The following is a 25,126-nucleotide window of genomic DNA, read 5'->3' on the forward strand; positions in this document are numbered from 1 at the left end:
GGTGGAGGAGGGAGAAGCTCCACATGCATTCTGCAGAAAGGTGCAAACAGAGCTGCCTCCCACTTCTTGCCACTGCTTTTCTCCCCCTGCCCCCGCTTGCTCCCACTCTCCATCCCTCCCTCTCCCTGTCCCTCCCTCTGCCCAGCCCTCCCCCATCCTACCCCCTTATTTCTTCCTCCCCGCTTCTCTCTCCTCCCAAACCTCTCGTTTTGATGATCTCACGATGTACACAGATCGCTGAGTTGTATTCTGGCTGCAGGGATGCCCATGGGTTGGGCTTGGATGAGAACGGCTGGGTAATTAGAGGAGGCGAGTTAGCCCAGTCCCCGTGGCCCAGAGAGAAGGGGGGGACTCAGCTCCGATTCCACTCCACGGTGGCGGTTTCAGTACTGAGCTCCATCAAAACAGAAAAGACCGTGGACTTGCAGGTACTTACTCTGAACGTGTCCACAGCATCCTTCGTTTCCAATCCATCGGAACATTATGGAAACGGGGGAGGAGCTTAAAGCAGGAGACCCGCTGGAGTCTTCCCCTAATGTTTTCTGGTTTAATATTTCTGAAGGTCCTTCCATAACCGAACCCAGCCTGGAAGTGCGCCTTTTCCTTTTAATAGTTCTGAGGACATGGAGGTAAACCTGGGCTGTGGGAGAACATGCTTTCTGCAGGCGTCTGAGTCGACTTTATTAGCTGGTGGCCTTGCTTTCTTTCTTTTTCTTTCTTTCTTTCTTTCTTTTTTTTTTCTTTTTTGCAAATCGCTTATCACATATTCAACCTCTTTCAAAAACGATTGGCAGCTCCTCCCTGCAGTCCTTTAGCCGCGGGCCCTCCGGTGAACTAAAGGCACGCGGATGAATAACGTTGACGGACTCCACTTATAGCTCAGGGTCCAGAGAGGAAAGGGGAGCCAGCAGTTATCAGTGAGTTTTAAGATCATGGAGGCGGGCCCTAACCGGTGTGGCTCAGTGGATAGAGCGTCGGCCTGCGGACTGAAGGGTCCCGGGTTCGATTCCGGTCAAGGGCATGTACCTTGGTTGCAGGCACATCCCCAGTGGGAGGTGTGCAGAGGCAGCTGATCGATGTTTCTCTCTCATCGATGTTTCTAACTCTCTATCCCTCTCCCTTCCTCTCTGTGAAAAATCAATAAAATATATTTTAAAAAAATCATGGAGGCGGGGTGTGTATACTTGTGTGTGTTTGCCGGGGAAATAAGAAAATTGGAGGGCGATCAGGAAGATGGGGACATTATTGTGTTGTCCTAATGTCTGGTTTACGCATCTTTCGATCATTTGTACATGACACCCCTCTACGCGTCCCCGCAGGCTTGGCAGCACAGCCATGACGAGGGAACTCAAAGGTGAGATTCAGATGGACTGAGCTTTATGAAGGTCCACAACGATATGTGTTATCTCCCACATTTGGAGGACGAGAGGGCGGGCATTATCCATGGCAGGCAAAATCCAATTATCACAATGTGCTGGATGGCGCATTCCTTCACCAGCCACGACACTTACCATCGAACGAGACCAGGGATTTCAATGACAAAATCCATGAAAGGGAAAAGGCCAGCCATCCCGGGGAAATGTTTGCATGATTAGAATGTTATTAGTGGAATTAGATGCAAGTCTGAAATTTTTTTTAAAAAAAGAGGGGGGGGATGTGTCCAATGTGCTGGTGTCTGGATAAGGACGTCATAGGAAACAGTCCTGAAGTGGGGCTTTCCTGCCACCGGAAGGAGGGGACACAGAGTCGCTGAGAGTGGGAAATGATCCCGATGGCCCCAATGGAAGGGCAGGAACGTCTGTGTGGAGACGTCTCCCGGGTCGGTCAATAAATCGCACCCCCTTTTGTAAACGGTGTTGGGGAATGTTCTATGGAAGGGGCGTCTCTGAGTCTTTCACCTTTCAAAGACGACATTACAGTTACAGTCTCATCCTAGGACTCCACGCTGGTGTGATGGGCAGGAGCGAAGGGGACTGGAGGAAACAGAACAGAGAGGGAGGGGGGCGGTCCCTGGACAGCTCAGTGTGGGGGGGGGGACCGATCAGGAACCCTCACCCACAAGGAGGTTCCCCTTCCTCTTCAAGATGTGATCACGTGCCCTTGCCCAGGATTTCCAGAGCACGTTTGTTTCCGTACAACTCCGTCCGCCTTGAAGATGACACGGGACGTGGGCCGCTCCACGGGCAGCACGTGAAGAACAGCATGCTCTTAGCCAGGCGTCCTCGCTCACCCATGTCCCTACCTTCCCGCTCCGAGGCCTGCAAGAGTCCTCGGTTGCGTTTTCATCTCTGCTTCTCCGTCCTCGACCCTGAAAAATCCCGGCATAACTTTAATTTGGAGATTTAATTCCGACGCCGTTAACCGTGGGGCAGTCTCTCCAACAAGAGGTTGGGGGAGAATTCCCAAGGCCCCTCGCCCCTTTCCGCCAGCCGTCTGGGGAGTGAGCTGAGCAAAGGGAGAGGCGTGTGGAGGCGTTGTCTGTGCACAGAGCGTCGGCACCATTCCTTCTCCGTCTGCACCCTGAGCGCTGGCATCACCCTCCCCACGGCTTCCAGAGCTGGGCGAGGCGATGTTGCTCACCTTCCCTGAAGAACACACTGCCGCTCGCGCCCTGAGGTCCCCACGCGTCCCCTCCTCCGCGATCGCTCCCCCAGTTCTTCAGCACTTGAAGGGTCTTCTTTCTTCTCTTAATGACGATGGCACTTGGAATGCCCACCCACCTTTACAACCATTGCTCCCGGCTGCCTCCGCCCCTGGCCGGCCTTTACCCACCTCCCCTGAGGCCTGTGCACCCGCCTGCGCTCACCCAACAGGACTGTGGTGGGGAGGATGGGAAGGCTGGTACAGTGATCGCACTTTGCAGATAATCTGTGTGGCTGCACACTCATCATCATGAGGGGGACCATCACTCACTTTTAAGAGTTCATTAAATGCCGGCCGGAGTGGCTCAGGGGTTGAGCATTTGACCTATGAACCAGGAGGTCACGGTTCGATTCCCGGTCAGGGCACATGCCTGGGTTATGGGCTCGATCCCCAGTAAGGGGCATGTAGGAGGCAGCCGATCCATGATTCTCTCTCATCATGGATGTTTCTATCCCTTTCTTCCTCTCCCTTTCTCTCTGAAATCAATAAAAGCATATTGTTTAAAAAGAGTTCATTAAATAGTAACAATTGCATTATTTTATAGTCTGAGTTCAAATCACTGGAAGAAGAACAACTTATAATTTCAGTGTCAGAAATTACATTCAAGAAGTTTACAGCCTTTGGATTATGTAGAAACATAAAACACTCACTTATTCTGGTGTCATAAAGTACACGTTCTAGGGAACTGCCCATTTAGGGGCATTGACTGAGGGAAAATCAACTGAGTTATAAAAATATTTAGGGCTGAGAGCCTCTCAGAGGGCTAGTTTCTATGTTTCTGGTTGTGGGGGGGGGGAAGATCTGAAAGTGAAAATAATATATCTTTAGGCACATTGGTCTGAGCTGGTCTTCTAGGTAAATCTACAAGGAATCACATCTTTTTTTTTAAATATATTTTATTGATATTTTACAGAGAGGAAGGGAGAGGGATAGAGAGTTAGAAACATCGATGAGAGAGAAACATCAATCAGCTGCCTCCTGCACACCTCCCACTGGGGATGGGCCCGCAACCCAGGTACATTCCCTTGACCGGAATCGAACCTGGGACCCTTCAGTCCGCAGGACGATGCTCTATCCACTGAGCCAACCTGGTCAGGGCGGGAATCACATCTTATATAAAAGCAATGTATGTAACACGCGTGTGCATATGCATAGAAGCGTGCGTATTTATGACAGTGGCGTGTGTGTGTGTGTGTGAGGGTCTGCAAAGGTACAGGCCGCATTGTGAATAGGTTGCCGAGCAGTAGAGTGGATTGAGGAGGCCCTCCCTGTACTCTGCTCGGGGGCTCCCTGCTCTTAGGGACTGTGGGACCGTGAGAACAGTGAGGGAGCAGCGGGCCGTTTTAAAGGAAGCGTGTCTGGAAATGGCCCTGACTCCGCAGACGGCTCACGGCCCCCAGTGCGGGCTGCACCCAGGATGGCCTTCCTGCCTTGGCTCAAAGCTGCGATTCAGGCGTTTTTGCTGGACGGTGACAGCGGGTCAAAGGGCAAGCAGATCAAGCCTCCAGTCCTGTGGCCCCGTAACCAGACTCCGGGCGGGTTAGACAGGCACCGGTTCTCCCGGGCATCTCCCAGAGGGAAGGCCCGTGGAAAGGGCTCAGGGCAACCTGCCCCGGTTTCCTCCTTTCGCCTTTCGGGGAGAGCTGTTTGCCACCGAGGTCGCCTACCTGGTACCTGCTGGGGGATGTCGGAGGCTGAACATGAGACTCACAAAGAACTGTCTGAGCTTAGAACAGACTCGTTGGAATGACTCGGGTTCTCTCCCGGGGTCTGTGCAGGGCGTTCTTAAAGGCTCGCTCTTCCTGTTCGACGGAGCAGCTCGGGGCCGGAACCGGACAGACTCACACCCGCCAGGAAGGCCGGGCCGGGGCCACGTCCGAATGAAGTGCTGTGGTGCCTCCGCGGGCTGGAGTGTTCGGTTAGCATTGGAATAGCGCTTGTAGACGCTTATTTCGGAGCCGGTGATGGCTTGTCTGAGAGACGGAGTAAACGTGGTGGTGGAGGCTGTACCAGCATCGCCAGGAGCAGGCGTCCTCACACGACGGCCCGCGGGCCACAGGCGGCCCGCCGAGGACATGGATCCGGCCCGCCGGGGGCCGCTGCCTGTCCTGCTTAGCAGCCGACGCGTCCGGGCCCGCAGTGCGCATAGGAATTTGTTCATAGTTTTTTTTTTAAACTATAGTCCGGCCCTCCCACGGTCTGAGGGACAGGGAACTGGCCCCCTGTTTAAAAAGTTGGAGGACCCCTGGACAGGAGCATCACACAGACGTGGCTGCGTGAGCTGCGCGGAGACTGGGATCCTGTCTGTGTCCCAGCAACATGGACGCGGCGGGGCTGACACAGCTTCTCCTGAAGCTGAAGGCTGCCCCCTGCCCCCTGCCCCCTGCCCCCTGCCTCCCGCCCCCTGCCCCCTGCCCCCTGCCCCCGCCCCCTGCCCCCTGCCCCCTGCCCCCTGCCCCCTGCCTCCCGCCCCCTGCCCCCTGCCCCCGCCCCCTGCCCCCTGCCCCCTGCCCCCTGCCCCCTGCCTCCCGCCCCCTGCCCCCTGCCCCCTGCCCCCTGCCCCCGCCCCCTGCCCCCTGCCCCCTGCCCCCTTCCCCTCCCCCTGCCCCCTGCCCCCTTCCCCTCCCCCTGCCCCCTGGCCCCTGCTCCCTGCCCCCTGGCCCCTGCCCCCTGCCCCCTTCCCCCTTCCCCTCCCCCTGCCCCCTGCCCCCTTCCCCTCCCCCTGCCCCCTGCCCCCTCCCCCTGCCCCCTGCACCCTGCCCCTGCCCCCTGCCCCCTGGCCCCTGCCCCCTGCCCCCTGCCCCTTGGCCCCTGCCTCCTGCGCAGTCCCTCCCCTGTGGTGGATGCCAAGGCGTTTGCTGCCATTGGTTCCATCTTAAGGAAATCATCTCAAAGATAGTTGGCGTCACATGACCCGAATTTTTAAAAGAATATTGTACCTATTAGAATTCAGTCAGATACGTATATTTCCACTAGTATTTTCAAATGTGTAACTTTAAAATAGTCACGTGATGAAGCGTTTCAAAAGCAGAGGGAGAGCAATACAGTGGAGTTCGTTTTCCTCTGCGCCCTGCTGTTCCCTCCTCGTCGGAGCCAGTGACTGACCAGTAGGTTCCGTCCGCACCGTCCGAAGGACCCTGCGCACGGCGTCAGCTGGGGGAGGGATGCGTGCGTGTCCGTGTCGCACGGCACACACGAGCACACACCCAGGAGTCGTGCTTCCAAAAGGAGCGCCTTGCCCAGCGCCCTCATCCGGACGGTGTTGGCTGCCGCGTAGACCCCTCCTTTCGCATCGCGTCGCTTCCCTGCGTGAAAGCGGAACGTGGACGTCCAGGGTGGCGCCAGGTGCGGGCTGCGTGCTCACTCAGGTATGGAAACCGCAAGCACAGATGGCTGCTCGCTGTTGTGTCTGCCAATAGGTCTGCAGTGTCTCTCTTTGATCTTATCATCATCCTATCACCTTTAAACAATGACATTCCCCGATCACCGCGTCTCTGCAGGTGCATGTACAGCTCCGGCCCCAGGCCCTGCTCCTGGCCCCAGGCTTCTCCGTCCCTCACCGCCTCCCCTTTGCCTGAGAAGGTGGGACCTGGAATTACGCCGGCCGGTGTGGCTCAGGGGTTGAACATTGGCCTGTGAACCAAGAGGTCATGGGTTTGCTCCCAGTCAGGGCACAGGCCCAGGTTGTGGGCTCGATCCCCAGCAGGGGGCATGCAGGAGGCTGCTGACCAATGATTCTCTCTCATCACGGATGTTTCTATCTGTCTCCATCTCCTTTCTTCTCTGAAATCAATACAAGTGCATTTTTTTATTTTACAAAAGAATGAAATGTGCATCCTCCCTTGAGTAGGCGTCAGTCTTTGTGGTGTTTCTACCTAACAACTATTCTCGCTTGCCTGACAAACACTACCTTTTCTCTGCCTTGGAACAGATAAATACAGAAATACATATTTCTTTGCAATGAAAAGTACAGAGAAGAAAGTTTTATCCTGTTAAACATGTACAGATATATACACAGGCACTTCAAGTATACAATTTGAAATGAGTGTACACATGTGCATATGTACACATATGGACATGACCGTCTCAGCTCAGCCCAGGCAGACCTGGCAGATGCTTCCGGTTTGGGCCCAGACCCCCAAAATAGGGCCTCGCAGTAAAGCGAGTGCGATGACGTGAGGTGTGCCGGCATTCAGTGTGAGAACACAGAGACATCTTCAAGGGTGTCAGAAAGAAATGAGCTGAAAAGAATCAATGAATTATTAACGATAAATTATAGATCTAGGTAATGAAATAATTTAGCCATCCATAGAGTTGTATACTGATATTATTTTTATAATTTTTGTATTTTGGACAAAGACATTTCACATGGAACTGACAGGAATCTCAGAGGCAGGTGGGGGTGAGGGGTAGCGGGGAGCGATGAACCAGAGAACCTATATGCATATATGCACAGCCCGTGGACAGGGACAGTAGGGTGGTGAAGGCCTGGGAGGGGGGGGGGTTCGGGGTGAAGGGGGTCCATGGAAAAAAAGGAGGACATGTGTAATACTTTCAGCAATAAAGATAATTTTTTTAAATATATTTTTATTGATTTTTTACAGAGAGGAAGGGAGAGGGATAGAGAGCTAGAAACATCGATGAGAGAGAAACATCGATCAGCTGCCTCCTGCACACCCCCCACTGGGGATGTGCCCGCAACCAAGGTCCATGCCCTTGACCGGAATCGAACCTGGGACCCTTCAGTCCCCAGGCCGACGCTCTATCCACTGAGCCAAACTGGCTAGGGCAATAAAGATAAATTTTAAAAAACGGGAGGAAAAGGGGACATATGTAATATCTTCAACAACAGAGATGAAATAAGTAAACAAAAGATAAGGTCAAAACCATTTTACATGTTGATTCCTTGGTGCATTTGGCATCAGTCAAAGGTTGTCTTCAGTTCGTTTAAGAAAGATGACCTCGTTCAAGTAGCTGTAAAAATGTGACTTGACGAGCCATCCACGTCCTTAGCCGAGCGGAAGCGGCTCCCGGTGAGCCGTGAGTGTGGCTCAGGTACCTGATGCCGTGAGGGGCCCCGCGCAGACCTGGGGGCCGAGGTCACCCGGGAGAGCTCACCTGTAATTTAGCGGGAAAAGGAAACCTGCCTCCCGCTGCCAGGCTGACAGCCTGCCCAGGGCTCACTCCTTCCTTTACCGAGGCCTCAGGCATCCGGCTGCCCATGCACCCCCAAGCCCCAGGGGGACGGTGTTTGCTGGTTTCAGGCCTTAAGGGAGCGCCGATGGATCAGAGAAGGCATGCTTTAATTAGATTTCCGAAAGCAGACCTGAGCAGGAAGCAGGCCATGGTGATCCTTTCAATGCCTGTGAAGGAGAGCAGGTGACTGTAATGGAGTCACTGGTAGCCAAGTATTTGCAGGTGATCGTGAGTAATCTCAGTGGAGTGTTGGGGGCGGGGGGAGGGGGAGGGGGGTGTGGGAGCTCCCAGTGAACTGGACCCCGGCCCGGATGGGACGCTGTGGGTAAGCAATAAATGATGGGACGAGGAATTGACAGAGTGGCTCTGCGGGGGCCTCCCACCCTCCTGTGCTTAGAGGTGGAGAGTGCGAGCTGAGACCAGCAGGTTGCCGAGTTCTCCTGGGCAGGTGCTCGCTGGAGGTGGTCTCCCCCTGGGGCAGGGGCTGTGCCGGGGCGGGGGGGGGGGCGCTGTGAGGACCCCCAGGCCAGCGGCTCTCATTGTTGGGCGGTGGTTCCCGAGGAGGAGCAGGGATGGAGGACAGAACCCGCCACTAAATCCATCCGGGGCGTTCGGGGAACAACGGGTCGGGGTCTGTGGGGGCCCCGTCTAAAAAAAGAAGGCTGCTGCCCTGGCCGGTGGCTCAGTGGTCCGAGCGTCGGCCGTCGGACTGGAGGGTCTCGGGTTCGATTCCCGGTCACGGGCATGTACCTGGTGGCGGGCTCCATCCCCAGCCCTGGTTGGGGTGCGGGCGGGAGGCAGCCAATCGATGTGTCTCTCTCTGTCTCCCCCTCCCTCCCACTCACTCTAAAAATTAACGGAACCAGTACCCTCAGGTGGGGATGAGCAAAACGATCCAGCACTTCCCTGAACACCTGTCTGCGTGTGTGACGTAGGCATGTCGTGAACCCGCAGGGTCTAAGGAGCACGCACATGGTCCGCGTTTCCTTTAACGAACACACGGCTGCCGCGTGGTGTGGCTGAAAGAGCTCTGATGGGGAAGCCAGGGGCTGGGGGGGGGGTGGGGCGCTGGCCCTGCTACTCCATTGCCGAGCCCTGGACTGACCCCGCCCCCTGGGAAATAGACCACAAGCTCATCCCACGGGGTTCCTATGAGGACTTCAGGGCAAGGGTATGGGGCGGACGTGGAGAACTGGTTTGGACCAGTTGACATCCCGCCCGACACCTGGCACCTGGGCTCTCGAGTGGGGCCGGGGGAGTGTGGGCACCTGCACCCACATCCCGGGGCGGCCCAGCGCCTCTGCCCGGCCCTCGATCGCCGATGGCCCGTCAGCGCAGAGGTGGGAGCAGGTCCTAGGTAACAGCGCGGCGAGGACTGTGGCTGCGGCTGGTCCCTGTGGTGAGGAGGGAGAACCCCTCGGTGTCACTCCGGGCCCCTGAGAGGCTGAGGGAGCAGGTTGAATAGGAAACAAAACAACACCCTCATAGTCTGTCCCAGCAGCCCCAGGCCCTGGGGCCGTGGGTGGGAGAGTACAGCCACCCAGGGCTGCGCCCAGGAACCCCAGCGAGGAAGGCGGTCACACCCTTACTGTTGGAGGAACGCGTGTCCCGTTTTATGGCTAATTTCATCGTGACTGGGAAACGTGGCTCAGTTTCCGTGCGATGTCCTCGGGGTTTCCAGAAAGTGCCTTGGGGTTTCGTTCCTTTCAACGCCACCTGGATGTCTCGCTCACACCCCCTCGCCGCCCAGCTCCCCGGAGGAAAGACGAGCTTCCCCCCTTTGAAGCAGATCTTCGCTCTGAGAGGCGGTCAGCCATTCATTTCGGTTCGTTTTCCGGAGAGAGCTAAGTTTTGCTTGGTTTTGTTGAATTGTCTTTGGCAAATAAGATACTTATTTTATTTCCAAGATAAGATCCCTACAAGCATTTTTCTGGAGAGACACTCGGGCAGGAAATGTCCCGCCCTCGGCCCTGTCACAGGCTGTCCTGCCCATGACCTTAAGGAGGAAGCTGGACTCGTGCTGGGAGGTCAGGGGGGTGGTGGTCTCAGTGAGCGGCGAACATGGAGGCTGCCTCCTGCCCCTGCAGGGACCCAGCCCGCAGCTTATTCAGTCGACCAGGGGCTGGCCTCCATGGCAGGAGAGGGTGACTAGCATCACTCGCCAACAACACAAATTCCCATGTGCTGGATCCACAGCCTTTTTATAAATTATATATAAACTAGCGGCCCCGGGACACGAAATTCGTGCACATTAAAAGGGGATTCATTAGAGGAAATAATTTAATATTGCTATTTGCCCTTTCTCTATAATAGAAGTGTCAGAGATGAAAGAAAATTAGTAAAATGTATATAAAAACCTTCCTCCTGTCAGAGTCTGGGGCACACCACGGGACCCAGAGTCAAGTCCCCGCCCACCCACATTCACCTCAAAATCACATGAGACCCAGACCTGGCCGGCCCCCACCCCCATTGGGCTAGTTCCAGATCTGGCCAGTCCCACCCTTGTCAAGCCCTGCCAGGCAGGGGGCATAGCCTCAGGTCCCCTGGCCCGACGTCAGGACAGGGGCGTGGCCTGAGGTCCCCCAGCCCAGACCAAGGCAGGAGGCGTGCCTTGAGGTCCCCTGTCAAGCCCGCTAGGCCGGGGGGCACAGCCTCAGGTCTCCTGGCTTGGTGCTGGGGCCTGGTTCCAGGGTGGGGGTCGTGGCCTGAAGTCCCCTGTCAAGCCCCACCTGGTGGGGGGCCTGAGGTCCCCCGGCCTGGAGCTGGGGCTGGGGAGCAGCCTCAGGTCCCCTAGCCCAGCACCAGGATGGGAAGCGCACCTTGAGGTCCCCCATCAAGCCCTGCTGGGCGGGGGGCATGGCCTGAGGTCCCCTGGCCTGGAGCCAAGGTGGGAGGCGTGGCCTGAGGTCCCCTGTCAAACCCCGCCAGGTGGGGGGTGCAGTCTGAGGTCTCCTGTCAAGCCCAGCCAGACAGGGGTGTGCAGCCTCAGGTCCCCTGGCCTGGTGCTGGGGCGGGGGACATGGTCTCAGTTTACCTGGCCTGGTGCCGGGATGGGGTCTTGGCCTGAGGTCCCCCAGTCTGACACCAGGGTGGGGTGGCGCAGCCTGAGGTCCCCTGTCAAGCCCTATGGGGGCGGGGGAGGGTGTAGCCTCATGTCCCTGCTGATTGCTCGTTAAGGCTCCTTATGGGAACTTGGCTTCAGCTGTGGGTGCAGCCATCTTTGTGACAGAGTGATGGTCAATTAGCATATTCCCTCTTTATTAGATAGGATAGTTTATTGACTTTAGAGAGAGAGGAAGGGAGAGGGGGAGAGAGAGAGACATCCATGATGAGAGAGAATCATGGACCGCTGCCTCCTGCACGCCCCACACTGGGGATGGAGCCTGCAACCTAGGCGTGCGCCCTGACCAGGAATCAAACGGTGACCTCCTGGTTCGTAGGTCGGTGCCCAATAAAAAAATATATTTATTTTAAATAATATGAGAAAAAATTCAGGCTCAAATAAGGTGATTAGAGAGACAACAGACGTTCAAATGGTAGTAGAGCTACAAATAAATTGTTGTGGGTGAGACAGTAAGCCCCATACTTAGCCCACGGCCTGGGAACAGTCACAGGCACTGGTCACGGGACTGACCCTGGGCATGCAGTGTCCCTGCCGGGCTCCGAGGGTGTCCCTTTGCAGCCTCGGTGCCGTCATACCCGCAGGGCTGAGGAGACTCCTCTCCGGAAACTAATCTAATTGCTAAACACCGGGCACTTTCAGAGCATTGCTAACTCGGAGGGTCTGATCTGACATCCCTGCCATGCTTGGCCAGCCTCCATCAGCGCCATCGTGGGCACTGGGGTTGCCCCAGGCAGGCGATGCGGTGCTGTTAAGTATTGCGCGGGAATGTGTGTTTGGCAACGGTTGGCTTTACAGAGATTTTCTTTCAAGCAATTAGCTCACTGGAATAAGACTGCATTCGGTGATATTTTTTTCCTAATTTACTTAAAATACACACTTGACATTTTAACTAAACCATCGTTTGAAAGAGAGTTGACATTTTGAAATCACAAGCCCTGTGGGTGATGGAGTCTGAGCGTAAGGAACCTAGCAGCGCGGTCCAGTGGAGCCCGCCTCACTCGTGCATGTGGACCGCGTGGGCCCGAGGCTGCTGTGCGTGTGGACCGCGTGGGCCAGAGGCTGCTGTGCATGTGGACCGTGTGGGCCAGAGGCTGCTGTGCATGTGGACCGCGCGGGCCCGAGGCTGCTGTGCATGTGGACTGTGTGGGCCCGAGGCTGCTGTGCGTGTGGACCGCGTGGGCCCGAGGCTGCTGTGCGTGTGGACCGTGTGGGCCAGAGGCTGCTGTGCGTGTGGACCACGTGGGCCCGAGGCTGCTGTTGGGCCCGAGGCTGCTGTGCATGTGGACCGTGTGGGCCAGAGGCTGCTGTGCGTGTGGACCGCGTGGGCCCGAGGCTGCTGTGCGTGTGGACCGCGTGGGCCCGAGGCTGCTGTGCGTGTGGACCGCGTGGGCCCGAGGCTGCTGTGCGTGTGGACCGCGTGGGCCCGAGGCTGCTGTGGGTGTGGACCGCGTGGGCCCGAGGCTGCTGTGCATGTGGACCGCGTGGGCTCGAGGCTGCTGTGGGTGTGGACCGCGTGGGCCCGAGGCTGCTGTGCATGTGGACCGCGTGGGCTCGAGGCTGCTGTGGGTGTGGACCGTGTGGGCCCGAGGCTGCTGTGCGTGTGGACCGCGTGGGCCCGGGGCTGCTGTGCGTGTGGACCGTGTGGGCCCGAGGCTGCTGTGGGTGTGGACCGTGTGGGCCAGAGGCTGCTGTGCGTGTGGACCGCGTGGGCCCGAGGCTGCTGTGCGTGTGGACCGCGTGGGCCCGAGGCTGCTGTGCGTGTGGACCGCGCGGGCCCGAGGCTGCTGTGCGTGTGGACCACGTGGGCCCGAGGCTGCTGTTGGGCCCGAGGCTGCTGTGCGTGTGGACCGTGTGGGCCAGAGGCTGCTCTGCGTGTGGACCACGCGGGCCCGAGGCTGCTGTCAGTGTGGACCACGTGGGCCCGAGGCTGCTGTGCGTGTGGACCGTGCTGGCTCGAGGCTGCTGTGCGTGTGGACCGCGTGGGCCCGGGGCTGCTGTGCGTGTGGACCGTGTGGGCCCGAGGCTGCTGTGCGTGTGGACCGTGCTGGCTCGAGGCTGCTGTGCGTGTGGACCGCGTGGGCCCGAGGCTGCTGTGCGTGTGGACTACGTGGGCCCCAGGCTGCTGTGCGTGTGGACCGCGTGGGCCCGGGGCTGCTGTGCGTGTGGACCGTGTGGGCCCGGGGCTGCTGTGCGTGTGGACCGCGTGGGCCCGGGGCTGCTGTGCGTGTGGACCGCGTGGGCCCGGGGCTGCTGTGCGTGTGGACCGCGTGGGCCCGGGGCTGCTGTGCGTGTGGACTGTGTGGGCCCGAGGCTGCTGTGCGTGTGGACTGTGTCGGCCTGAGACTGCTGTGTGTGTGGACCGTGCTGGCTCGAGGCTGCTGCCTGCTGGGCCGGCTGGTCGCTGGGTCTCTGATGCTCTCCTTCCGCCTCCCCACCCCTAACATCCAGGTGGCTGCGCGGGGAGCGGGGACCTGAGGTCTGGGAGGAGTGTGCACAGCCTCGTGGGGGCTCCCCAGGGCGGTGCATCCGAGTCCTTCGTTGTGAGACAGACGCAGAGACAACTTGCTCAATTCCAGAGCTCGTGTTTCTGCCAGATGGTGGCGTCTGAGGATGTGGGGGCGCCCCACAGGCCCCTCTGCTCCCCTGAGAATCACTCACCTCTCAGGGGCCTGCCCACAGACACTCACCCTGGGCTGAGAGGGGACCACTTCCTCCCACAGGACACGCAGAAGGTGGGGTTCCGGAGGACAGCAGGGGCGCCTCTAGAGAGAGGCGGAAAGAGAGGCGTGTGGGACGGAGCAGCCGTGGCCTTTTTACCGAGAGGAAATGGAGTTCTCCTCCCTGCTCTCCAGCTCCATGGCCTGTTAACCATCACCTCCTCCTCCGGCCAGGGTTCCATAGGGCCTCGGTGCCGCCCTGAGGCTTTGGATGGGAGGCGATGGGGTGTTTTCCTCCGTGGGTTCAGGCGGGGGAGGTAGGAGGCTCGGCCCAGGGTAAGCAGGCCCCTCCCGCCCAGCGCCCAGGCCAGCTTAGGTTTTTAGGGGAACTTATGGCAGAAAACAGATGGCAAAGAGATACACGAGCATTAGTGGCTTGATTCCTATGCCAGTCACTCGGTGGTTTAAATACATCCCCTCGCCCTCTGAAATGCTCGTTTCTGAGTCCCAGGGCGGGGAGAGGCAGTGGGGTGCCCCACGAGGTGGAGGGGGGGTTGGGAGGAGAGAAATGGGGCGCGGACGCTGTCTTTTTCTCCTTTCTTGTTTTCATAACCCCCACGTGTCTGGCACCCTGGTTAGGTATAGCCGAGAGCGAGTGGCCCGCAGAGAGAGGCAGGCCGCGGCCAGGCGGGCGGGGAGGGCAGGTGATGGAGCTGGAAGGAGCCGCTCTGCACACTCCCCGCGGCTCCGGCTCCGGAGAAGCTGTTTCCTTCCAGCGGCGCTCAGAGGGAAGCACGCAGCCCCCTGGTCTACCGGGTCTGCAATCACCAACAAGCCAGTTGTTCCATGACAGTGAGATGCCATTCGGAGGTCCCCAGGGCCTCGGGGAAGAGCACGGGGGAGGTGGCCCACAGCCGCCAGCCGCACATCCGCAGGGAGCCGGGGAGGGAGCCCACCAGCCGTTTTTACGAGATTCCTCGTTGTTATGATGGAGTAACGGCTGTAAACACTCGACCCACAAACCTAGCTCCCCGAGGTCCTTCAGGGTCTAGGAGGGAGGATGAGATCACCTCATGGGCCCACCCCCAGTTCCAAGCCACTGAGGGGTGGTCTGTTCCTCGGCCAATAAAATGCCGTCCCATCTTGCTTAGACACCGTCTCTCTCTCTACTTAGTAACTAACTGGTTTCTTTCTTCAGCATTTATCATGTTAAAAAATATAATTTTTAGCCGAAACCGGTTTGGCTCAGTGGATAGAGCGTCGGCCTGCGGACTGAAGGGTCCCGGGTTCGATTCCGGTCAAGGGCATGTACCTTGGTTGCAGGCACATCCCCAGTAGGGAGTTTGCAGGAGGCAGCTGATCGCTGTTTCTCTCTCATCGATGTTTCTAGCTCTCTATCCCTCTCCCTTCCTCTCTGTAAAAATATCAATAAAATATATATTTTTAAAATATATATATATAATTTTTATTAAGTTCAGAGTGGAAGGGAGAGGGAGAGAGAAAACACATCCGTGATGTGAGAAAAAATTGATGGGCTGCCCCCTGCACGCCCCCTACTGGGGATGGAGCCCACAACCCGGGCCTGTGCCCCTGACCAGGAATGGAACCATGACTTCTTGGTTCTCAGACTGATGCCCAGCCACTGGGACACACTGGCCCGGCATTTACCATTTTTAGGGTAGAGCTTTGCCCATGGTTTGTTACCCCTGAGCCTTTATTTTATCGTTTCGTGGTTATAAAAGCCCTCTGAGCTTTCACCCTGGTGTCCAGGAGCTCAGCGCCATCACGTTAGCAGGGGTGGGCAAACTTTTTGACTCGAGGGCCACAATGGGTTCTTAAACTGGACCGGAGGGCCGGAACAAAAGCATGGATGGAGTGTTTGTGTGAACTAATATAAATTCAAAGTAAAGGAGCGGAGGGGAGAGCAAGAGAACCCTCCGCTCTTTCAGCTCCGCGGGCCGGATAGAACAGCCGAACGGGCCGGATCCGGCCCGCGGGCCGTAGTTTGCCCACGGCTGGTGGAACACAGCTCTTTCCTATGCGGGTTGCGTTTCTAGGCATTTGCTTATTTCCCATAAGCCTATGCGTGAGCGCTGGGAGGTCCCTCTTAGCTCTGGGGCCTGGTGTGTGTAGACGGTGGCGCCCCCCGCTGGTAGGGCCTTTTGATGGCTTCCTTTGGGGTCTGTGCACACGTGTCACTGCTCAGCCTGCTGCACAGCCTTGGGTTACAGCGGTGCGGCCGCCCTGCCGATGTTGTCAGCCCGGGGTGAGCACGCAGAGTGTCACCACACCGTGTCATGTCGGAGCAGGTTTCCTGTGGCCGCTCCCTGCCAGGCCGGGGCACGTTCCGCCATGCACCTTTCCCTGGGAGACCTTTGTGTGATCGGATATTCTTCTGCGCCGATTCTGACTTATCACAGCTATCACGGCCGCTGCACCGGCTGGTTTTCAAGTACTGGGTCATCTTTGCTCCCTGGAACGAACACCACCTGGTCATGGTGGCTCACTCTTGCTAGACATGGCTTGTGTCTGCTTTTATTTTGCTTAAGGGTGTTTTGCAGACGTATTGACTAGGTATATTCGTTTATGGGTTTTCTTTGTCACCTCCCAGCACCCCCACAGTTGGGGGGGGTCATCATATGAATTTTGCCCATTGGGAAGTTCCGGACCCAGGGACCAGCTGACTCGGGCTGAGGGAGGGTCACTTCCTGTCTCACACAGGAAGTGCTGTCTCCCATCACGAGGATGCCACCCTTTTGGCATGATCTCCTCCCAGCGCCCCCACGGTGGGGGGTTCTTCATATGAATTTTGGGGGAACGTGACCCTTCAGTCCATGGCAGTAGACTTCTCCTAGGAACCCTCCTGTACCTGGAGATTCTGTTGGGGTGCAGCGTCGCTCCTGCGCCTGGAGAGTCTGTTGGGGTACAGGGTCGTTCCTGCGCCTGGAGAGTCTGTTGGGGTACAGGGTCTCTCCTGCGCCTGGAGAGTCTGTTGGGGTACTGGGTCTCTCCTGCGCCTGGAGAGTCTGTTGGGGTACTGGGTCTCTCCTGCGCCTGGAGAGTCTGTTGGGGTACTGGGTCTCTCCTGCGCCTGGAGAGTCTGTTGGGGTACAGGGTCGTTCCTGCGCCTGGAGAGTCTGTTGGGGTACAGGGTCGCTCCTGCACCTGGAGAGTCTGTTGGGGTACAGGGTCTCTCCTGTGCGTGGAGAGTCTGTTGGGGTACAGTGTCGCTCCTGCACCTGGAGAGTCTGTTGGGGTACAGGGTCGCTCCTGCACCTGGAGAGTCTGTTGGGGTACAGGGTCTCTCCTGTGCGTGGAGAGTCTGTTGGGGTACAGGGTCGCTCCTGCACCTGGAGAGTCTGTTGGGGTACCGGGTCGTTCCTGCGCCTGGAGAGTCTGTTGGGGTACAGGGTCGTTCCTGCGCCTGGAGAGGCTGTTGGGGTGCAGGGTCGCTCCTGCACCTGGAGAGTCTGTTGGGGTACAGGGTCGTTCCTGCGCCTGGAGAGTCTGTTGGGGTACAGGGTCTCTCCTGCACCTGGAGATTCTGTTGGGGTACTGGGTCTCTCCTGCGCCTGGAGAGTCTGTTGGGGTACAGGGTCCTTCCTGCGCCTGGAGAGTCTGTTGGGGTGCAGGGTCTCTCCTGCACCTGGAGAGTCTGTTGGGGTGCAGGGTCGTTCCTGCGCCTGGAGAGTCTGTTGGGGTACAGGGTCTCTCCTGCACCTGGAGAGTCTGTTGGGGTACCGGGTCTCTCCTGCGCCTGGAGATTCTGTTGGGGTACTGGGTCTCTCCTGCGCCTGGAGAGTCTGTTGGGGTACAGGGTCCTTCCTGCGCCTGGAGAGTCTGTTGGGGTACAGGGTCGTTCCTGCGCCTGGAGAGTCTGTTGGGGTGCAGGGTCACTCCTGCGCCTGGAGAGTCTATTGGGGTGCAGGGTCGCTTCTGCACCTGGAGAGTCTGTTGGGGTGCAGGGTCGTTCCTGGGCCTGGAGAGTCTGTTGGGGTGCAGGGTCACTCCTGCGCCTGGAGAGTCTGTTGGGGTACAGGGTCGCTCCTGCACCTGGAGAGTCTGTTGGGGTGCAGGGTCGCTTCTGCACCTGGAGAGTCTGTTGGGGTGCAGGGTCGCTCAGGTTTTCTCTTCCAGAGGGGATACGTCGTGTGGTCTGTTTTCTAAGCAAGTGGCTCCTTCTGTTTAAGTTGACCAACGTATGTGGGTAGTCTTTGTAGCAGAACCTTGTGGTGTTTGGTTTTCTGTGTCTTTGGTGTTTCTAGAAATATTTGCTATTTCGTTCCTGATCGCAGATATCTGCCCCTTCTCCCACCCCCTCCTTATTTTGTCCGTCTTGCAAAATGTTTGTTGATTTTGTCAATATTTCCAAAGAACCGTCGGTTTTTAAGACGGCTCTCTCTCTATTGACTCTCTGCTTTCGATGTTGATTGACTCTGCGTCTGTCTTTTCTTCCTTGCCTTCTGTTTGCTTCAGGTGGACGTCTTTCTTCCTTCTCTATGTGCTTGAGAGGGGGGCGTGGATTGTGAGCGTGACCTTCTCCTCGTTTCTGGTGTGTTTGTAGCGCTATTCGCCTTTCTCCCAGCCCGGCCTGGCGGGTCCACACGTTGAGGTCTTGTATGTGTTTCCCTGGAGACGCTTCCTCCGTGATGCCTGGGTGACTCAGGCGGGTGCTGGCTAGTGACGGCGCACGTTCGTTCACGTCTCTCTTCCGCCCGTTCCCGGTTTGAGGCTGCAGCCCACGGAGATTGCCATCAGGTTCAGTGCCGCAGACGGCACGGCGGGGACTTCTCCCGTGGGGAGGGGGCCCAGGCTGACCTCTGGCGTCGGAGGTTCCGGTTCAGACCAGAGTAACCCACAGGTCTGTCTGTGCACGAGCCGCTTGGTGAGCAAGCGTTCGGGACAATACAAAGTGTAAAGCGTCTCTGTGACCTTTCACAAGGCTGTGAACTCGTAAAGGATGATGAGGTCATGACGCGTGCTCACGCGTTCTGAGTGCTGACTTCACCCTCAGGGACATTTGTAGGTAGATCCAAACCTAGCGACACGTGAAAGACATGCCTCACCATTCAAAAGATGTGTCATGAAATCCGAACTGTAACATCCGTTTCTTGGACCCCTGCTCAAGGTCGTGGTGACTGGTTATGACTGCATGACTGGCGCGTTCCCTTTGGAGAGAAGCTGCGATTGCTTTCCGGGAGAGAGGAAGAATACGCACAGGACCTGTCCGAGGAGACAGCCCCACCTCCTCATCTAGGAGACAGCCCCACCTCCTAATCTAGGAGGGAGGCAGAGCACTCAGGAGCAGGCGCAGCGGCCCGGGGTGTCACGGCGCTCCTGTGAGGAGCCCGCGGCGTCTTCAGCCCACGTGTTTTCTTTCTTTTTTTTTTTTTTAATATATTTTATTGATATTTTACAGAGAGGAAGGGAGAGGGTCAGAGAGCTAGAAACATCGATGAGAGAGAAAGATGGATCAGCTGCCTCCTGCACACCTCCCACTGGGGATGTGCCCGCAACCAAGGTACATGCCCTTGACCGGAATCGAACCTGGGACCCTTCAGTCCGCAGGCCGACGCTCTATCCACTGAGCCACACCGGTTTTGGCCCACGTGTTTTCTTGATGTCACCGGGTTGGGGTGTGGCCCCTCCAAAAAAGAACATTCTCCAAGGTGGTTTAAGTGGACAAACCCGGGTGATGGGAGACGCTCAGTTACCTCGCAGTGCCTCGTGCCCAGGCCATGGGAGTGCCCGACGGTGTATCTCAGGTGCACATGCGGCTGAGAAAGGAAGAGTAGGCCGTGTGCGTGAATCCGCTTCCGCGGCACGTTCCCGCTTGTAACGGCGTCCCTGTGTTTCTCTGAATTGCAGGTTATCGGGGTTCCAGCTGCCCTCCTCCATCGTGAGCTCCGGCTCCATCCTCACGCTGTGGTTCACCACCGACTTCGCTGTGAGCGCCCAGGGGTTCCGAGCCCTGTATGAAGGTAGGACACCCCGTCCGCGCACGGCGCCCCCCCGACGGCTGGGCCGATGGCTCAGCCCTGTCCCTCTCGGTTACAGGTTTTAGTGTGAAGGTACATCTCAGGGGTTTCAGTGGCTTACATGTTTGAATTGGGAGCAATGCATTGCAGATTGGAGAATACTATTTGCTGTAATTTCCAACATTTTTTTTTTAAGAAAAAAGATGTGTTTACAATTTTCCTTTATTGATAGAACTCTTTTTTTTTTTTATTGGAAAGGCAGTTTTTCTTGTAACCTAGGGAAGTTTGGAGACGTTTGAGTTCTAATGGACAGCACCCCTTTACCGTGGAGAATTTATTCTTACTACAGCTGAGTTCTCTTAAAAAGGTTGTTGCATCAGAACACTGACAGTGCTTACAGAAAGGGAGTCTTTTAAGTGAATACTGTTTTCCAAGTTGAAACTGTTCACAGAGACGATCGTTTTGATTTTACGCTTTGGCCATCGGCAGCCCTAGGGGTTGTTTTCTTTGTGTGTGGATTTGTGTCGTGGGACCTCTGGGTGCGTGGAATCGGTTTGGCTGTCACTGAGCAAAGACGCTAAAATGATCAGAGAGAGGTCGCGCTCTGGGGGAAGTGCCGCGGGTGGGCACAGCGCACTCGGCTAAGAAGCCGGACTCGTGACCCTTGGTGCGCAAACGTGGGCCCGTTTTGGTTGGTTTCGCAAAGAAGCCGTACCCTTTCTTTCGTGTGTCGCAGGCTGTTATGTTCCACATAAATAAACTCCCGTGCGTTGATGGACGGCTGTGGGTGGGGTGGAGGCCACGCCCTGGCTGCCACGCACACCTTTGACCTCGGATGTCCTCTGGGCTCAGGCGCATCTCCGTGTTCCTGTTGGGAGAACTGGGTGCGCTCGGCGCAAGGCATCCTTCGCGGGAAATAAAATCGGCACGCGCTTTCTGCCACGGAGCTCAGCTGCCACGCAATTACCAGAGAACGTAAGGGTGGAATGCCCTCTTGGCGCGTTTAAACAAACCCAATGACCCTTTCCTTTAAGGTTTTATGTGGACTAGCCCTTAGGATGGCCCAGGCTTCTGACTTCTCTGCCTCCCGGCCTCGGCGTTGATGCCTCCACGGGCATCCGTGGCCTGAAGGATGGACAGTCCTTAAGTAGATCAGGGGCTGTCAGGGATTCCGTCTTATTCGGAGAGGAACAGGCTCATGTAAGATGGGCAGCTGCTCTTCTCTTTCAAGTTTACCGCATCTACCACGCCTGAGGCGCCCTAACGTCACCCCATCTCTTTTTACAAGGAAGGTGTTTCTGAGGCCGCCTGTGGGTCCCCGGGAAGCCTGGCGTGTCTGGTCATCAGGTGGTATTGGCTGAGAAGGGTGACACGGCGCCCTGGCGTGTCTGGTCATCAGGTGGTATTGGCTGAGAAGGGTGACGCAGCCCGCATTTGGGAAGCCAGGGCGATGCCCCTCCCCTCCCTGACAAAGCTGGCGACACCGGTGAAGAGGGATGGCCAGGCGCGCAGTCCTCCTGAGCCTTCCTGAGCAGCTGTTGCTGGGATTATTGGGTGTCACGGTGGGTTAGCAGAAAGCCGTTGGGGGGGGTGGTCTCTGCTCGAAAAACCTTTATGAGTTTCTTTAAAAAAAATACTAGAAAAATGCCTTGAAAAGGGAACAGGACCTTAAGTTAAAGGTAGTGTTTTTAAAGCGTTGATATTTGGAAATGCTATTATTGTAAAATGTACATTGCGATAGGGACATTAAAAGAATATAGTCTCTCTACAAGTGACTGCAAACTCTGTTTTGAAAGGGAAACGCTAAGCAGAAAGTGCTCTGTCAGCAAAACCGAAATTGCAGAGAGTATTAATATCAGTATTTTAAACATATTGCTCAATTAGCTTAAAGGCCTCCTGAGAAAACGAGTGTGTGCTGTCTGGAGAAAAACCCTAATGATCGTCTAAACTGAAGAATAAAGAGGAGAGAATTTATCGAGAAGAGAGCAAGCCTCCAGCATAAGCACCAGCTATGGATATGCAAATCCGCTCCCACAGTGAATTTAAATACAATGCCAAGGCAATGTCACTCTAAAAAGTGAGATATTATTATGAACAGTATGTATAAAACATACCATTTAAACAAAATATAAAGCAGAAACGATAGTAATTGGCAGAAAAAGCTTTAAAATACTTTTAGCACCGACACATTGAGTCCTTTTGATGAGTCAGATTTCCTTCTTTCCCATTAGGTTGTACTTGGATGGGATCGCCCCGCACATGGTGAATATCAGCCAAAGAATACAATGGCATGTCGATGTCTTATTCAAGACATTAAAAATAAATTTAATTTATAAAAATAAACTAAATCAGCATTTAAAAATATAATTCACTCTACTGCTTAATCTAGTATTATTTTCTTCCAATTAAAAATTAGAATACATTTAATATTATCAGATTGAGGTTTAATTTTTCATTTAAATTTATTTGCTTGAATTGGAGAAAATCTTTCAAACTTCAAATCTGCCTGAACACTATACCTTTGGTAAGAAACTTAATCTGGGCACAAACTTTTTAGATTTCTGGCAGTACTATGGAATAGTTAATATTTACGTGAATTATTATTTATACATGGAAATATTAATCTACATAACGGATATGGAAATAATAAATTGAAATATTCTAATTAATATGTTCAGTCATTGAATTTAACCCTGATAATCAAATGGGAATATTTATAAATTTCACACTAAGTTATTAAAGATGGAGCCCTTCAGGGTGTTAGTAAGTTTGTAGATTGCTGGTGCAATCAACATATTTTAACCCATAAATATGGAATAATGAATTTGAAGTTAAAAACATAATAGGGTGTCTGTAGTAGTTAATATGCTAGTTTCATGGTTAAACATTATCCTTTACGGTAAACAAAGAATTCACATACATTTCCTCGGTGAATTTATAGCAGAAAATATTGGGATTGCACCTAATTTGCAGTGAAATGGAGCACTGTCCAAGTCCTTGTGTTTGTCTGATATTGAAGGGTCGTGTACATAAGTGGGACTTATTTCTCTATTACTGTTTGTTGACCTTCCTTCATCAAGGTCTCAAATACGAAAAAAAAATATTCATTTTTATTTATCAAGTTTATGATATAAAAAAGACATGTGGGTCAGAAAACAGGCATGACATGCCAACACATGAGAAGTACTGTCCTAGGAACATACATGACAAGGCATGGCCATTGTTGACAGTGACTCTAGAGATGGTGCCCGAGGCACCTGTGGCTCAGCTCCCTCCCGTCCTTCACGTTTGCAAGGGGATCGCTCCGTTTCCTCCGCAGCTTGCTCCCCAGCGACCCTGCGAACTGCATGCTCGGTTCCCCGGGGCACTGTCGGTGGAGAGGCCCCAGCTCCAGATCCTCGGCGCTCGGGGCTGAGGTCTGCTTTACTTCCCAGTGCGGTGTCTTGCGTTAGCGCACATCCTTGTTTCTGTCCTGAATACCCTCTCAGATGCTTCCTGAGCTGTTGGGCAATGTTTATGCACTGACCTTGGGTTATAGGCTCAACGTTGAGGTTGCCACGTAGGCTGAGTCTTTAGAATTTCTCAGGTGAGCCCAGTTTGCTGTGACGCTGGTCGGATGTTTCCAGTCTGTGGCTGGAGGCAGAGGGTCTGTGAAATCCAGTTTCTATTTGGATGGAAAGCTCTGCTGCGTGAGGGCGATGAGGCCGGTTTTCCTGCAGAGCTGGCTGCAGGCAAGGCTGGCTTTCCGCCCAGCAGCCCGCAGAGGCGTCCTGGGGAAGGGCAGCCTTTACGAGGCGTGGGGATGGAACTCGTGTGTGTTTGGACATAGAGGCTCGCTTCTGCAATCATCGTTTGGCAAGGCGGCAGGAAGGCTAAATTAGGCTCATGTGGAAGACAAAGCTGATAAGAAACAAAGGAATCTAGTCTCTTTCAATTTTCTTTAAACATGCTGGCGGACGTGGTGTTTAGAAATGGAAACGTTTAACCACAAATGTAGACAGCCAAATATTTTGAACAAAAAGTACTAATTCTACACCCTCAACATTTCCCTTAGCTTCCCAAGGTGCCATCTTTGAATTTATTGGCCTTCAATGAAATCTACAGGAAGCTAGAGCGTGAAGATCCAGTTAAATGAAAAGAATGCTGGAGGCCTATTGGGGGGGATTTGACGTTACTCAACGGTAAAAACGTGCTTGTGTCAGAAACTCGTGTTTGCTGCACAACGTCCATTAGCATGAGAAGAACAGCTGCCCGTGAAGATGGCTTAGGAGACTCCCTGGGTTAGGAGAGGCTGTTCTAAAAGTTTTCTCTTTCAAGTGTATTTTTATCTAAAAATTATTCCTTCTATCCATCATGACATATGTTCTGCTTACTGAGCTTATATGTGTCCTGGTGTGTGATAGGAACAAAGAAAGGCAGATACATAAATGATAGATAGAAAGATGGATGATAGGTAGGTAGATAGGTAGATAGGTAATGATTAAAGATAGATGAGAGATAGATAGATAGATAGATAGATAGATAGATGAGCGATAGATGATGTGCCTCCAATGGTATAAACTCATATACATTTTGTTATTAAATCCTCAAATGGTATCTACCAGTGAAGTAAAACTACCCAATATTATCAGTTAGAGAACGTGAGGGAGTGACCTACAGCAATTTAAATTGTCCAGAGCTCCTAGCTATTAACTCGCTGGTAAGTCCTGAAAGCAGCGATTAAACACAAGCCTGTCTTTTGTCAGAAGTTGTCATTCTTAGCCAATCACTACGAATCCTTTCATAGACTTGTTTATTTGTGTATACACAGATATGCCAATGCACACCTAACTACATGCATGTGTGTGCATGTGCATACACACAGGCAATTACATGTCACACATGTGCACATCTAAGATGCACACGCCTGGGCATACGTGGTTATGTAAGTGAGCACACAGATCTGGCCCTTCATTCTCCCTCTCGTTCATCACGGAGCCTCGCTGAGCGCCTGCCGGGCCCAGTGCTGGGGGAGGGGAGAGGTGCGGACCTGCGGGGCTGGGGAAGGACAGCCGGGAAGGTGGCGATCATGTGGAGGGAAACTGGTGCCAATGGCAGGAACGGCGTCGGACAAGCTCAGGGACCAGAGGGACATCAGGTCTGCGTGAGGCCACGGTCAGTGCGGGGCTTGTCCCAGAACCGCTCAGAGCACGCCCTGCTGCGTGCTGCTCGCCGTGGGCGCCGCTGGGGTCCTCCAGCAGACTCTTCCCCCAGCACCTCTGGGTGAGGAAGGGTCAGGGCGGTGCCTGGGACAAGCAAGCGGCCATCCTGGAGGACAGGAGGCAGTGTGGGGGCAGGAGGCGGCCTGGAGGCCAGGAGGCAGTGTGGGGGCAGGAGGTGGCCTGGAGGCCAGGAGGCAGTGTGGGGACAGGAGGCGGGCTGGAGGCCAGGAGGCAGTGTGGGGACAGGAGGCGGCCTGGAGGACAGGAGGCAGTGGGGGGGCAGGAGGCGGCCTGGAGTCCAGGAGGCAGTGGAGGGACAGGAGGCGG

At 55.1% G+C, this 25,126-nt stretch overlaps 1 protein-coding gene across 1 annotated transcript in view; it reads left to right on the forward strand.

Annotated features, from left to right (window-relative positions):
• The window catches only part of CSMD1 (CUB and Sushi multiple domains 1), a 1,048,987-nt gene that overhangs the window by 328,477 nt on the left and 695,384 nt on the right, over window positions 1–25,126 (forward strand). The window contains exon 3 of the mRNA XM_080662039.1: window positions 19,489–19,601. Coding sequence (XP_080518165.1) covers window positions 19,489–19,601 — 113 coding nt within the window. The remainder of the gene's footprint in view (window positions 1–19,488; window positions 19,602–25,126) is intronic.

The sequence above is a fragment of the Plecotus auritus genome (assembly GCF_963455305.1).
Source record: "Plecotus auritus genome assembly, chromosome: 3".
NCBI classification, from domain to species: Eukaryota; Metazoa; Chordata; class Mammalia; order Chiroptera; family Vespertilionidae; genus Plecotus; species Plecotus auritus.